Source organism: Conger conger, chromosome 16 (genome assembly GCF_963514075.1).
Source record: "Conger conger chromosome 16, fConCon1.1, whole genome shotgun sequence".
In the NCBI taxonomy this organism is placed as follows: domain Eukaryota; kingdom Metazoa; phylum Chordata; class Actinopteri; order Anguilliformes; family Congridae; genus Conger; species Conger conger.
In genome coordinates this window covers 40242997-40260281 of record NC_083775.1, presented here as the reverse complement: position 1 = coordinate 40260281, position 17285 = coordinate 40242997, and the positions used below count along the sequence as shown (strand labels likewise).

At 40.8% G+C, this 17285-nt stretch overlaps 1 protein-coding gene across 1 annotated transcript in view; it reads left to right on the top strand.

The window, feature by feature from the left end:
- LOC133115405 (double C2-like domain-containing protein alpha) overlaps nt 1–17285 on the top strand; it is a 55056-nt gene that overhangs the window by 4929 nt on the left and 32842 nt on the right. Inside the window, exons 3-4 of the mRNA XM_061225304.1 lie at nt 13554–13861; nt 14972–15051. Of these exons, the coding sequence (XP_061081288.1) occupies nt 13554–13861; nt 14972–15051 (388 nt within the window). The remainder of the gene's footprint in view (nt 1–13553; nt 13862–14971; nt 15052–17285) is intronic.

Sequence of the window (17285 nt, the reverse complement as noted above, 5' to 3'; positions counted from 1 at the left end):
TAGTAACTCCACCCTTGAAAGCAGAGACTGTTTTTTGGATCCACCCATCCAGAAGATCACATGACACGCTAAATACCTTAACGTTGGCATACAAATATCAGGGAATTTACCTCGGCTAGCCTGAGCGATATGACGGACAGTTCTGACTTCACCGAGTTAGAGGACAAGCTTTTCCATTTTGACGAAGAAATACAACCTTACAATTTTGAACTGAGGAAGTTTTTTTACAGAGGAAGAATTGCGTGAGTGAGAGAGACAGACAGCAGAGGAACATGGGCAACTGAACACAGAGTTTACATCACTGCCCATAATAACAGAGTTTACATCGCTGGCAATAATAACAGAGTTTACATCACTGCCCATAATAACAGAGTTTACATCGCTGGCAATAATAACAGAGTTTACATCACTGCCCATAATAACAGAGTTTACATCACTGCCAATAATAACAGAGTTTACATCACTGCCCATAATAACAGAGTTTACATCACTGCCCCTAATAACAGAGTTTACATCACTGCCCCTAATAACAGAGTTTACATCACTGCCCATAATAACAGAGTTTACATCACTGCCCCTAATAACAGAGTTTACATCACTGCCCCTAATAACAGAGTTTACATCACTGCCAATAATAACAGAGTTTACATCACTGCCCATAATAACAGAGTTTACATCACTGCCCATAATAACAGAGTTTACATCGCTGGCAATAATAACAGAGTTTACATCACTGCCCATAATAACAGAGTTTACATCACTGCCAATAATAACAGAGTTTACATCACTGCCCATAATAACAGAGTTTACATCACTGCCCCTAATAACAGAGTTTACATCACTGCCCATAATAACAGAGTTTACGTCACTGCCAATAATAACGGAGTTTACATCCCTGCCCATAATAACAGAGTTTACATCACTGCCCATAATAACAGAGTTTACATCACTGCCCATAATAACAGAGTTTACGTCACTGCCAATAATAACGGAGTTTACATCCCTGCCCATAATAACAGAGTTTACATCACTGCCCATAATAACAGAGTTTACATCACTGCCCATAATAACAGAGTTTACATCGCTGCCAATAATAACAGAGTTCACATCACTGCCAATAATAACGGAGTTTACATCACTGCCCATAATAACAGAGTTTACATCACTGCCCATAATAACAGAGTTCACATCACTGCCAATAATAACGGAGTTTACATCCCTGCCCATAATAACAGAGTTTACATCACTGCCCATAATAACAGAGTTTACATCACTGCCCATAATAACAGAGTTTACATCACTGCCCCTAATAACAGAGTTTACATCACTGCCCATAATAACAGAGTTTACATCACTGCCAATAATAACAGAGTTCACATCACTGCCAATAATAACAGAGTTTACATCACTGCCAATAATAACTTTGATCGAACCCTTGCTACACCCTGCAGTACTTACCAACTTATTCTGCAGCAGTAGAAGGATTAATTGGAAGAAGTAACCACAACCAAGATTTTGATAAAACTTAATAGCTCAATATTTATTTACTCATTGGTAAGATGCCTTCCTGGACCCCTTGTCTCTCTCGCTCACGCAATTCTTCCTCTGTAAATTCCGGTTCAAAACTGTAAGGTATTTCTCTTTCAAAATCGAAAAGCTCGTCTTCTAAGGGCATGGCTCCACCACAGCCATCAACGCCAACAATCGGCCTCAGCTACCGGACGCTGAGGGAACAAATCCATTGTAATTAATGACAGCGGCTCCACAGTAGCCATCGTGTCACATTTGATGGCAGCGTCAAAGTTAGATAATCGCCAAGGTTAATTTCTCGATGGTTGACGCACGCATTCATTCCCATGTAGTGAATTGAATTTAATGAAAATGTAGTTCTGCTTGTTTTTCTTATTTAACTCCATACAAATATAAAGTGGCCGGCTATTAGGGTACCTACATCATCACAGTCTGTAATTTAGCTAGCTAGCTAAAAATGAGCTGATTACAACTAAACCAGAGGATCGTTGCTTAATCTATGAGTGAAAACTGTCGACATCCAATGTAAAGTGAGCTAGCAAAAGACAACACTAGGCTGTCAGATTGATCAATGATGGCGATGGCCCCATATCTAGGAAACGGCTACACTGATGGTTATTTTAAAAATTGTCTAATTAGCAACAACACATTGATGTACTTTATACAAAACACTGCTGTCTTTAGTACTTTGTATACCTTTTACATTTTCTCATACAAGCTTCTGTGAAAGATCGTTCCAGGACAGTACTTCTACTCACATTTCAATGAACACAAAAATAGAAAGGCTTCAGAGAAAAATATATACAGCTTATTATTATTTTTTTTGCCATTGCAGGTTTTTACAACAACAAAAAAAGAAAAGTATAATTACAGTACAGTAATCAATACAATATGTTACTGTGAACTCACGGAACCGAAAATAATGACATAGTATTTTAAGGGATTGTAAGGGATGGGGTGCCTTCTGTTAGGAAGCAATGTCATCCCTGGCCAAGGCAACAAATATGGCCGCCCAAAATGGCACCTGCCTCGGCCACATACTGCTCTGTCTGAATGTATCTATGCAGAGCCAGAAGGACACAATCTACTGCCATTCCTGTATTAGAGTATAGTAGTGACACTTACTTGCGCATAGCGAAGCTCTTTGACTCTAACGCAGTTTCTCTCAAATGGAGCCCTGTAAAGCCGTTTCTGTGTAAGTTGGTGTTGACGCAATATGTGGCAGAGTGTCGATATACTGACACGGTTCATATCATGGAATGTTCTTCACAGCACTATACCTATTTTTTGATCACTGTAGGACTACCTTGTATTGTACTGTGATGCAGAATGATGTGCAACAATTACATAGGTACAGTCTAGTGTAGAAAGTTGAAGACATACCAGTTCTCCAGTCTAAATGTCTGTATTATGGATGTTACTGTGGCTGGACTCTCTGCCCGGCCTCCCTCATCATGATTTATGACACGGTCCACCAAAGAGGCCCTACTATTGTCAGAAATACATCTCCATACATCATACATTGCCTGGTCCCCTTCTCTGTTCTTATCTTTGTACTCCTCCAAATCCTCTCTCTTCCTCTACCTCTTCCTCTGCCGCTTGCTCTCACTGCCTCCATATCTCATTGCCTCCAAGTTCTCACAAAAGAGGTTACCTTACCTGAGGTCTATTTGTAGTGCTAAGGCTCAGACTGATTGGTGTTCAATTAGTGCATACGTGTTTTCGTGTGTGTGTGTGGGGGTTGCCAAGTTCAGGTGTGATTTCCCAATTATTGCAAGAGATTTCATTCTTGAACAAAGTGTCTAATGTAAGAAACAGTGTGTAGTGTTTTACAAGAAGTATGTTGCAGAATTGCAAACAAAGTGCAAAGCAGAAGGTGTGTTTGTACTTTTGGTGCCTTTGTTTAATGCATGGTTACAAAAGTTAAGGTTTTAAGGTATGTCTAAGCATTCAATTTTAGTGTGTAAGCAATCGGAAAAATCTTTAAACATTTTCATGTGTGTGTGTGGGTGTAGCTAATTTCAGGTGTGTTTTCCGAATGATTGCAAGAGATTTCATTCATGAACAAAGTATCTATTCACTTTTAGTGTGTAAGCAATTGGCAAAAATTGCATTACTATCGAAAAATGCTACTAGCCAGATACCCTGTCTTTACACAGCCATAAATATAACAAAAGGGACTTCAAAATCATATGCAATAGATGAGCTTGCAATCTGAGAAATCAAAGAAAATGTGAATTTATATTTTTAAATTTTTTTTAATTTAATCTTTATTTAACCAGGTAAAAGTGATTGCCCAAGAAGGCTTGTGTCAATCAAAACACACAACATTGCAGTGAGACTTTCATTTCCGTATTTTGGTAATTTACCGTAACATGGCAAAACGAATGGCTAACCTCAACAAAAACCGACATGGCATGGGAAAACTAAGGGCAAAACAACAAAACAACAGAAATATGAAGAAATATACATAAAATATGCTTTCGCGTGTATCACAGTTCAAGATGAAGAATGTCCACAATGTGTCATGTGTTCTGAGGTAGGCTACTGGAAAAATAGAAAAAATATTTCTGGACATCATTTCTCTATTCAATTAAAAAACATTTTAAGCTGTAGCCAGTAGATGGATCGGTTTCATGGAAAATAAACATCCAATTTTTCACAAAGATTTTTAAACGGGATGCCACATGTCAGGTCCCAAGATGGATATTTAAAACCAACATGTTGTAATAGTTGTTACTATTATCAACAATATTATTGTAATTTTATTTAAAAAATAAGTAATGCTAAAGTAAGAATTAAGTTCACCAAATGCATAATAGTTTCTCATTGTAAAAATGTGCTAACTTAGAGAAACGTTGATAGAATGTCCATTGTTTAATTTATTTGGAGGAATTATCATTCCTGTCCGTTTCACTGTTGTATTCTTCTACAAAAACACTTAGAAATGCTATTTTGTATAGGCCATCTTGTACACTCCCAAGGAGAACCATCTCTGATCAGTATTTTGCAATTTAGTCACAGAGAAGATACATTACCCTGATCTGTCTGTAAGAAAATTCAGTGTAATTCAGCTCGTGAAAGAGCCGACTACAGGCATGATATTGAACTGGCAGCTAAAAAGCATTTTAGCTAATGACATCACGTTTCCAATGGTGTATAAGTTGTTAGGCTTGCATAAAATACTGCATTTATTTTGCCTGCGTAACGAAACTAGCATTTTCAATACACACTGTTACATTTGCAACAGTTCTTGAGATTTTATGCCAAAAATGGTTGACATTTTACAACAAAAAAAATGTTTTGCCTACGTCTAAATAAAGGACTTTGTTATTAGTGATTTTCTGAGGAAGACTCAAGACAACACAATAGAGGGCATTTTTAGTGATGTGACCCAATTTCATATCGGTGAGCATCTAAATACATTCTCTAAATATTTTATTATTCAGTATGGTTATAAATAAGGAGCCAGGCAGCTTTTGAATAATAAATGGTGTAGTGAAATTATGGAATGGTGTTTGTTCATGGGGGTTGGGTATTTGACAAAAACTTAATTCAATGTACTTCAATGAATATATTAGTATACAAGATGGTATTATTGCATTGTACTTATTTTTTATGATCTTCTTGATTGTCTGAAGATAGCTGCAAGGAGAGGGCGTTTGGGACAGAGAGGTAGGGGAGGGTGACAGGCAGGGGGGAAGTGCAAACACTTTTTTTCAGAATAAAAAGTGTTGTAAAGTTTAGAAAGCAAAATGCGGCATTTTACACTGCATAAGACCCATAATATCATTTAGTTTCCATGTGTCCTTTTGGAGTCTCCAAATGTCCTTTTGGGAAATTTCCTAGACAAAAATGCAGAATTCTAATTTTTGGTGATATTGTCCAGTGTTGTGTCTTGGCTCCATTGTGTTTCTAAGCATACAAGCCACAGCTACAATAATCTATATCCAGTCAAAAACAGAAAATCTTTTCAGTGAGATTTTTTTTCTCCCAATTTCACTGTGAGCTTCTTTAACTTTGTTTCATTAATATTTGGAATAATTCTGACTCTGCTCTAAAGGGTTACCTTTCAGAAGAGACCAGGAATATGCCTATAGTCAAAAGGGTTCAAGATTAGTAAGTATTTTATTTTGGGTATGTCAGAAAAGGGGTGATACTTAAGGGGTTAATTGGAGAGTCTAAATTAACCATAGAAATGAGTGAATGTGTGTGCCCTGTGATGGATTGGTGGTCTGTCCGGGCTGTTTTCTTGCCTCTTGCCACAATGCATGCTGGGATATGGTCCAGCACACCCGTGGCCCTGACCAGAATAAGCTGGTTAGATAACAGGTGGACAGATGGATAAATCAATAAAAAGATAAATAAAAACTGAAATGGAAATTTGTTGATGGATTTTTTTCTTTATTATTATTGATGAGGGTGAGGTGCCATATACTTTAACCCCTTCTGGGTTTCTAGCCCCAGCCTGCACTATCTCTGTTCATATTTCTTAATTTGATTATTATTTTCTTCTTCTTCATGTTATGTCCTCTCAACAAAATAATCGATCAATCAACCTCTTCTCAGCCCACTATATGGCATAGGAAAGTGTTTTCTGCTTTCTCATGTACTGGAATAGGCATTCCTTTATAAAGACTCCCACGTACGTGCCTGGTTGGCCCGTGCATATCTGCAAGGGCGGCCTGTAGCATAGTGGTTAAGGTAAATGACTGGGACAGGCAAGGTTGGGGGTTCGAATCCCAGTGTAGCCACAATAAGATCCGCACAGCCGTTGGGCCCTTGAGCAAGGCCTTTAACCCTGCATTGCTCCAGGGGAGGATTGTCTCCTGCTTAGTCTAATCAACTGTAATCAATCATCTGGATAAGAGCGTCTGCCAAATGCCATTAATGTAATGTAATGCATGTACAGTGAAGAATTCACAGTTTAAATACTGTATACCAAGAGTGAAGACCCCATGTCAGTCACCATTTCCTGTAAGTAGGCTCAAGCTCTGGAAGCCCAGCAAAGCATCAGGCTGATATGCCTCAGGCCCTGCTGAGAGCTCACAAGTCAGAAACAAAAAATGAGTCTTAATTATGCGGCACGTCGATACTGTACTGCTTGGCATTGCAACACTTTGCCATTGGTGAATAAAACTCAAATTACAAGGCCTCACAGTCTGTTCTCTTCTCTTTGTTATGGAGTGGAAGGCCAAACCTCACAATTTATTCCCAGGATTAGTCTGAGGTGACATTGGAGCCGTGCTTCAATACTTCCTTTTCAGAATTCACATCAGGCAAGCCTGAGAGTGCAAGAGGGTGCAGGCAGTGCGTGTGTGTGTCTGTCTGTGTGTGTGCGTGTCTGCGTGTGTGCATGTCTGTGTATGTGTGTGTGCGGATGCTTGTCTGCGTGTGTGCGTGTGTGTGTCTGCGTATGTGTGTGCATGTCTGTGTGTGTGTGTGTGCGTGTGTGTGTCTGTGGGGATGCTTGTCTATGTGCAAGTGTGTCTATCTAGAGCGAAGTATAGTTGATTAGATTAAGCAGGAGACAATCCTCCCCTGAAGCAATGCAGGGTTAAGGGCCTTGCTCAAGGGCCCAATGGCTGTGTGGATCTTATTGTGGCTACACCGGGGATCGAACCACCGACCTTGCGGTTCCCAGTCACGTACCTTAACCACTACGCTTATATGTTATATGTTATATATGTATATATGTGTATGTGTGTCTATGTGTCTGTCTATATGTGCATGTGTGTCTGTACGCATGTGTGCATGTGTTTGTATGTGTGTGTGTCTGTGCAGATGCTCGTCTGTGTGTGTGTGTCCGTATGTGTGTGTGCATGTGTGTCTGTGTGTGCGTGTGTATGTGTGTGTCTGTGTGCATGTCTGTTTCTGTGTGTGTGTGTGTGTGTGTGTGTGCGTGTGCTTGTGCACGTGTGTGTGTGTCTGTATGTGTGTGTGCGTGTGTGTGTGTGTGGTATCACTACACAGACTGGTCTTTTCACCAAGAAAACAGCTGAAACATTTTGCATGTGGAAAATTGTGGCGTGTTAATCTGCAGGACAGTTTTGCTCTACAGCAGCCCTCTCCACTGAGACAGCCTGCCGTAGCAGCCCTGAGATCAGGGCACAAGCCATGCCTGCCTGAACTGTGGGAGAGAGCTGAAATGGCCCTTTTCCATCATCATCTTTACATATTAATATGAAGCCACACCACAAAGCACTATCCAACTGCTATAAAATGCACCATGCTGACATCGTTAATATACCTTTCACACAAGGCTGTCATAAGTGAGAGTACTTTTCTGCCTGTAGGATTTACATAATGTTAATCCCCTCTATCTTGCCCTCCCACCCTCTCTCTCTCTCCCTCCCTTTCCTTCTCCATTTCCCTTCTCTTCCTTATCACCCTCCCTCTCTCTTTCTCTATCTCCCACCTTCTCACTCTCCCTCCTTCTGTCTCCCTCCCTATCACTCTTTATCTTTCTCTATCTCCCCCCCTCTCTCTATTGCCCTCTCTTTCATACACACATATATATATATACAATATACTTTGTTTGCACAAGTGAACTTGCATTAAAGTACACAAATGAAATGAACAGTCCCACCCGCCTCAAACACATAATCATCCCTCCCCCTTGCACATAACCCCTCCACCTCCAATATGCACACATAATCAACCACCTCAACACACACACACACACACACACACACACACACACACACACACACACAAACAACCCCCCTTGATAAGACTCACACACACACCATGTTACAGTTTTTTTTACAATTGGTTATACCCATGTCCTGATGCTGAGTATGCTTTTTAAAAAACACAGGGAGCACAACAGCAGTCTATGTGGAATAAACTGTGGATCATTTTTAATTGCTGCTTTTGCACAAAATGCATTCTATAACAACACCAAAATGCATGAATTATTTTTTTACTCAAACACAACTGCCAGTAAAAGTCTACAGCACTTGTTAACATACTGTTTTCAAAAGTCTTAAACCTGCGTTTAACAACACAAAACAACACAGAGTTAAACAGTAATTTGACATTTACATCATAATAGCATGTTGAAACATATTGAAATTCTAATAATAATAAAATGTAATGGTCTTGAGACAATGTAAGTTTGACAGTCATTACTAGAGTCCAGGTCACAATGAAGCTGCTGCATAGCGTCCCTTCGAGAGGAAGTGTGTAAAGGAGATATATGTGCATGTAGGATGTCTGTACATCTTACATTATCATTGGACAAAGAGCAGTAGTGGATGGTCCTGGTCAGAGGGGAGCCGAGCACCCCATTTCATTGCTGGATGACCTCAATGGAAGGCTTGTCCCAGGAAAGGGGCATGTGCGGTGAAAAGTGCAAACATTGGTAATCATGTGGGACACTGTGGCATTTCACCACACCCGTGCCCTCACAGAGCGGTTTGACGCCCGTCCAAGGATGATGTCACTTTTCCTCCCTCCTTACCCTACAGAGGCGTTATTTTCCTCATGGGGGTGGAAGGTATATGACCACTGTCCACATGATCCACGGGGTGACATTGGCTCAGGTGGTAAGAGCAGTCGTCTGGCAGTCGGAGGGTTGCCGGTTCGATCCCGCCCTGGGTGTGTCGAAGTGTCCCTGAGCAAGACACCAAACCTGAAAATGCTCCAGAAGAGCTGGTTGGGGCCTTGCATGGCAGCCAATCGCCATTGGTGTGTGTGTGTGTATGAATGGGTGAATGAGAAGCATCAATTGTACAGTGCTTTGGATAAAGGCGCTATATAAATGGCTACCATTTACCATTTACCATTTACCATGATCAGATAAGTCTCCTGAATGCAATGCATGCATTCCAGGATATGTCTGCGGGAGACTGCCAGAGATGGATCAGGTTCCATGTGTAAGGCAAGAGAGAATATAAGGTGTAATATAAATGAGAACTTGTGGCCCAATCCAGAGGACTAGGTTGACTAGCATTGAGCTACATATTTATCACTAAGTACATATTCTATACATACATGTGTGTGTTTTTTCCTCATATGGTATTGCAATTGCAATTTCATCTTGTATAATTTGTGTTTCCATTTTGTGTTGGCATTTTGGAGCCAGAATACTACTTCATATGCAAAAAAATATGGCAAAAATACAGCATATTGAGGAATATTGCTGCACTATCGGTTCATTCCTATAAAATATATTTTTTTACAGTGCATACAAAGTAGCGTTATTTTGTGTTGGGTTTATATAAAAATGCAACCATTTCTTAGTGCTTTTAAATGATTATGTTATTAGTGACAAAGTGATCTTGCTGGTTGACACCTTTAGCCAGTGTTCTGGTAGAGTTAATTCTGTTTTGGTGTCTAAAGGCATTTCGTTTGCAAGATAACTGTTGCTGGCAGCTGCATGATTGTTATTTGTTTATCAAATTTATTACAAATACAAGACACGGTTTAGCCTCTACCCTCTCTTAGATTATAGCAGTCGCAGACACACTAACCTCTACCTCTCTTAGATTAGGGAAGTCAAAGATACACTAGCCCCCACCTCTCTTATGTTACATCACTAACAGACACCCTATCCCCACCTCTATCCCCACCTCTCTTAGATTATAGCAGTCACAGACACACTAATCCCACCTCTCTTAGATTATAGCACTCACAGACACACTAACCCCACCTCTCTTAGATTATAGCAGTCACAGACACACTAACCACACCTCTCTTAGATTATAGCAGTCACAGCCACACTACTCCCACCTCTCTTAGATTATAGCAGTTACAGACACACTAACCCCCCCTTTCTTAGATTATAGCAGTCACAGCCAGACTAACTCCACCTCTCTTAGATTATAGTAGTCACAGACACACTAACCCCATCTCTCATAGATTATAGCACTCACAGACACACTAACCCCACCTCTCTTAGATTATAGCAGTCACAGCCACACTAACCCCACCTCTCATAGATTATAGCAGTCACAGACACACTAACCCCACCTCTCTTACATTATAGCAGTCACAGACACACTAACCCCACCTCTCTTAGATTATAGCAGTCACAGACACACTAACCCCACCTCTCTTAGATTATAGCACTCACAGACACACTAACCCCACCTCTCTTAGATTATAGCACCCACAGACACAGTAACCCCACCTCTCTTAGATTATATCACTCACAGACACACTAATCCCACCTCTCTTAGATTATAGCAGTCACAGACAAACTAGCCCCACCTCTCTTAGATTATATCACAGACACAGAAGCAGACCACAGTCCCTGAGCAGAACCTCTTATCCAGACTGGCGTACAGAAGTGCAGAACATAAGCATTACTCACAGTAATATAAATCTGTGGGATCACCAAGAAGGTATAGACACCAGTAAGTTTAAATTTCATTGTTTGATATAATATACCATAAAATGCATTGGGTTGTACTTCCTTTTTGTAGACATTTTATGGCCAGTTGGCCCTGGGGACCTGTCTCTCCCTCTAGTAGCACTAGGTTCTTCTCATTTATCCCCTTGACGTCAGTTTCACACCTTAAAGGGTAATTGCACCCCAGATCAAACTGTTTTTGTATGCTACTTTATAGTGAAACCTTTTAATCCATGCCATTATTTCAACATTATTTCACGTGTCATATATAGATAATCAGATATACAGTTTTGTTGATGGCCACAAATTTGTCCGTTTAATTTAAGGGCTTGTTCTCAAAGTCAGCAAGCCAGCTGTTTTGGATCAATACGAAACAGCACCTGATTGGTTAGAGAATAAGATATGCAAATGTTATTGCATAGCAGGCAAAACCAGGCAGAAACAGTGGGCCTCATTTATCAAGCGTGAGGCGAATTTCGGCGTAAATCCAGCAGAAATGCATTTCCACAAATAATGTGGGATTTATCAAAGTTTTCGGATGTCAGTTTTTTCGTAGGAGCCGAACAAACTTCACGAGTGGTCTCAACTGTTCGTATTGTGCGCGGAAATTAAAGAGCACGGTTATAAAGCGTGTTTTGTTATTTAATTATTCCATTCATTAATAATTTATTAGTATATATTGATATAATATTTATTTTATCTAGAGTGGCTAAATTCTTTTAATATGACGATTGGATAGTATAATTATTCATATCATTACATTATTGGCATTGGCAGACGCTCTTATAAAGAGCGACGTACAGTTGATTAGACTAAGCAGGAGACATTCCTCCCCAGGAGCAAGGGCCTTCCTCAAGGGCCCAACGGCTGTGCGTATCTTATTGTGGCTATACCGGGATTAGAACCACCGACCTTGCGCGTTCCAGTCATTTACCTTAACTACTACGCTACAGGCCGCCCTATCATATAAAAACGCAACAGGATTCAGCATTAAAATGGGTGATGTTTCATTCCGGTAATCCTGATTAATTCATGCTTGAGTGGAGTTGAATATAAATTCCAAAAAACATGTATGGGACATGGCGTAGCCTACTACGCCTACGAAACGACGAACTATAACGGCGACTTCAAGTTCCAAGTTACACGGTTGATGTGAACTGTGTTTCCCTGTCGGAAGGAGAAAGTGCCAAATGTGAAACCATTTTCTTTTTACCTGTGGCATAGTGCCTGTTACTTGAGTTTACAACAGCCAGGCTATTTTGCCAGGCTTTAGTCTTCCACTGCTCTGACAATTCACTGCTTACACTACGGAAATAAAATACACCGATCAGCCAACCAAACCAGTTTTTCATTGTTAAAAATGCTTTAAACGGTCTACACTTGTCTATAAACACTTAATATTTCATTACATGATATGCGTACTTATATAAGCAGATAATCATAAGTGAATTGCATTCAAAAGTTTAATTTTTAAATGAAAATGGAAGTCTTGTAAGCGTATTGGGAGGGGGGTTATGTGTGCACTGTTTTGTTATTTAAATATCTTCCTATGTACTGGTGTTCATGATGACGTGTATGCTCCAGGACCTGTAGAATGTTTCATATTTAACAAGAAATAATGACCACCCACTATATTTTAAAATGCATGGCATCTAATTCTACATCAGTTTCACCCTTCTTCCCTCCGTTGGAATTACATGGTGCTGCATGTGGTGAAACTTATGTCGGAAAGGAACACGTGCATTTTTAAATATGGCGGGTCTTTTTTTTATTTTTATTTTTTATTTATTTTATTGGTCCTGACGCATTTGTTAAGATAGACGTGATCTTAATCATGTACGTACCAATACATTTAAATAATAAAAACATGCACTGATAAGTGTTTATAGACAAGTTCATACAGTTTAAAGCATTTTTAATCGTGAACTGGTTTCAGCAGGTGGTTTTAATGTTTTGGCTGATCGGTGTATGTTTTGGCTTGTTATGCTTCCATTAACAGAACGCTTCAGAGACGGTTTTTTCTTTTTTTCACCAAATTTTGTGCACGCGGCTTTGATTTACAATTACTTAGTATTTATCAACATACACACATGGATATGAAAAAAAGCTGTGTCTTCGCGTCTTTCATGAATACTGCGAACGTTGTTAGCGCGTTTCCGATCCCACATTTCTGATCCCACGGATTTCCGAAAATATTGATGAATGAGGCCCAGTGAGGCCCAGTGAGGGCAATTACTCTTTAAACCATTTACCATTTAAACGCTCTTTCTGGTAAATGGACTGCATTTATAGGGCTTTCATCCAAAGTGCTTTACAATTGATACCTCTCATTTGCCCCTTCACACACACACACACACACACACACCCACACACACACACATTCACACACACACACATACACACATACACACACACACACACACACACACACACGTACACACACACACATGCCAACAGCATCTGGCTGCCATGCAAGGTACCAATCAGCTCGTTCGGAGCAATTAGGGGTGGTTTCTGGGTGTCTTGCTTCGACACACCCAGAGCAGGAGATCGAACCGTCAACCCTCCTACTACCAGACAACCGCGCCTAAGCTAATGTCGCCCAATGTCAATAAATGCATAATGCTAAGTGCTAATGTCGCCCCAATTTCTCTCTGTACCTCAGCTCTATGACGGTACGCAAAGGGAAAAAACTCGCCATCTCTATCCAGGAACACATGGCCATCGACGTCTGCCCCGGACCGATCCGGCCGATCAGGCAGATCTCCGCCTACTTCCCCCGGTTGTCCCCCCCCGCCGCGGCCAGCGAGTCTCTCTCCCCGAACCCAGTGGGTTTCCCATCAGCCCTCAGTCCGGGGGGCGGGGCCTCGGCCATAGGGGGCGGCGGCCTGCCGTCCCCCATGCTGCCGGGAGCCGCGGGCGGCGGCGTCGACACATCGGTGGAGATTGACAGCTGTGACAGTGACGACAACAGTAAGTCTATTTATTGGAAAAAAAAGTGGATGCTCCGGAGAAATGATAACCCCCGGAAGAAACCTTCCAACAGTGACATTTTCACACGCTGTCAAAGATAAAGCCAGAGAATTATCTTAGAGTGTGTTGTGACATTTGTCTGGGACACCCCTTGATCCAAAGCACATTCTGCCTAATGGAGAAGAAAATTTTGGTATTTTTGTCTACCTTTCCTGTGCATTAAAGCAATGCATTGTGTTGTACTTATTCAAACAAACTAGGGTGAGTTTCCTGATAGCAACTTGAGGAGAATTTTTCTATAGAGTTACTTCTAAAGCCTTCACTTCAGTTAATGTTTCAGGTGTGTTTCCAATATGGAATCAAAAAGACATTAATAAGTTTGTGTTGAAAAAATGCCACTTTCATCTTCAACAGTAATTGAAATTAAGCAATAGGCTACCCAATTTACTGAGGCAGTGTCTCAATCAACACAAATTAATTTGCAGAAGCAGGAGAACATAATATCACTTTTCAAAAACTGCTCATGTCTGAAAAAAACCCTGATTTGTGGTAGGGTATGGGACAAAGTTTTAGGTACATTTAACATTTTGTCCTCTGTCAGGCTGAAAGGCATTTAACACACACAATACTTGGAATCTCACGACTAGTCCCAGGATGATTTTTTTAATTTCATGCGCTACATAAAATGAGCAAATGTCTCGTAGAGATGCTTCAAGGCAGTCTTACTGTTACGACATGCTTGGGGAAACTTCCTGATCCCCTGATCTGCACAGCTGTCCTCAGCGTATGTTAAAAAGCAGTGCTGAACTTTATAACGCTCTGAAAGTGTCCACGCTAGAGGCAGCATCGCGGGAGCCACGGGAAAGCTCAGAGCAGGTCAGAGCTGCCAGCGTCCTAGTCCACAAATTTACCTGGATGACCCTGCCTATTTACAGAAATACCATGACTATACAGGAATATAAAGTATGACTTTCAACCAATCAGAATTGAGTATTTATCCAAGCCATGGTATAAATTATTGCATATGCAGGGCATGACATGGTTTATGCCTTATGCAAACTTCTGCTTTCTAATGTTATCACTTTTAATGTTAATATGAATCTGTTTCAGCATCTTTAGGAACCCTGGAGTTCAGTCTTCTATATGGAAGAGCAACAAGCACCCTGCACTGCACTGTGATTAGAGCCAAGGTACCTGTCTTTATCTGTCAAATTCAGCTATTTTTACCTGTCTATACCTTTAACTGTAAAATTATTCCCAGTTCATGCATGAAACACAACAAATACATCCAGTCAGGAAACTCTTGCTGCAGTTGACCATTGGTCGGCCTCAGAAACCACATGTTCATATGCTCAACCAATCACATTCACACACATCACTACAATGTCGCATACTTAACCAATCACATACACACACATCACTACATGTTTCATACTTAACAAATCACATACACATCACAACATGTCTCATACTTAACCAATCACATTCACACTTCTAGGTACTGGGGGGAAGCCAAAATACTGTAATTATGTTGCATATTCATTCATATATTTAACCTAAATACACAAATTGCCCTGATTGAATTGGTCTTTGGACTAATTTCTGTGGTAATATAAGCACCGTACAATAAATTAGTCTGCTACTGAGCCAGCGACTATAAATTATTTTTTTGACCTACAAGACTTGCAGTCAAATGAATCCTGGATGCTGGGTTTCGTATTTAGACTTTTAACATATTTCAGCAGTAGCCTGCAAACATCATTTCAGCTGGGAGCGTCTGTCTCCTCTTCAGTTTGGTTCTGGATCAGGTGTTAGCGGCGCCGTTATGAGCTCTCTGTTCATGGCGCAAAGTATTCCTTGTGCTCCTTGTAATACTTCATTGCCCTGGTGCAGCTGGGACGCCACTGCTCTCCCGGGGGGTTCTGGGAACGCAGTGCTGCTGGGGGGCACAGCGCCGAGTGTGATTGGCTGATTTATGAATAAGGGTTTTGTCCCAGAATGGAGTGAATCACATCACAATGAGTCACCACCTGCAACTCTCCTGTGCAGAAGTGTCGATGCACAAACCAGGCGAGGCTGGTCTTTATGCGTGTGACCATCAGGAGGGTTAACTCCTGAGCAGAAGTGTCGATGCACAAACCAGGCGAGGCTGGTCTTTATGCGTGTGACCATCAGGAGGGTTAACTCCTGAGCAGAAGTGTCGATGCAGGAAGCAGGCCACGGAATGTAATATCCCATTTGAGCCAGCCTCGAGGTATAGCTTGTACACGGCCCCTTCTGGAAGATTCTCTACTTACATTTCAGTGCTGGGGCTTCTGCAGCACTGCATGAATGAAACTCCCGGCTCTGTATCTGTATTTTATCACCAAGGCTGCTAACCTGTGAAAAATGCTGATGTACACCGGAATCGTTCTTTCGCTATGCTATGCTTCCCCCCTGCTTTGAGGTGAAAAGTACTGCCCTTGTGCTGAATGATGTTTTCAGCTGAAAACCTCTTTAAAAACTCTTACACAGAGTCTGTGGCCTATTCCCAATATTCAGAAATGGAAATTTGTCTTTTATCGCAACCCCTGATGCACATGAAAAAGGCATCCACTGAAAAGCAACACGTTTAATTGAACACATTTTAATGTCTTAGTGGTGTTGAGCACTCACTCAGGGGTCTGGTGGCGTTGTAGCCGTGTGAGACACTGCTGCCCAGAAATCAGACGGTGGATGCACTTACGTATGTCCTCCTGCATTGTCTACAAGTAAATGCCAAGAGAACAAAAAGTTCATGATTATTTGGCTGGTGTAATACACTTTAATCAATGCAATATCAGTTCTTACATTGAACAGGTAAGCAACGAATCAGCTAGTTAGCATTGTTAGACCCAAGTCGTATAAATGTGTATTTAAAAATTTAGCTGCCGGCAAACTAAATGGAATGTTCATTTCAAATCCTTAAACAGTAACTGTTTTCTGTAAACTGTGGCTTCAGAAAGTATTCATGTCTGTTCACTTTTTGCTAACTTTATTGTGTCGTAGATTTAATTCTAAACTGATAATATTGCCATTTGTTTTCATCAATCTACACTCAATAACCCATAACGACAAAGTGAAAACAAGTTTTTAGAAAACGTTACTAATTTATTCAAAAATCTCTCATTCACATACATTAAATATTCAGACCCTCTGAATAATACTTTGAATGTCGTTGCTACTCAATTAAGAGATCATTTAGATTAAAAAATTACGTCATTTTCAGATTCCAGAACTGCCTGTCTGCTCACACACCTGACCAGAGATGATATAACAGCTTCTTCAGAACCTCCACTGGCTCCCAGTTACAATACTGCTCACCACATACAAAGCCCTTAACAACCCCTCATGCCTTGCTGACCTCCTCCCCCGGCACCCCTCCTGGGATGCCCAAGCTTTTTCC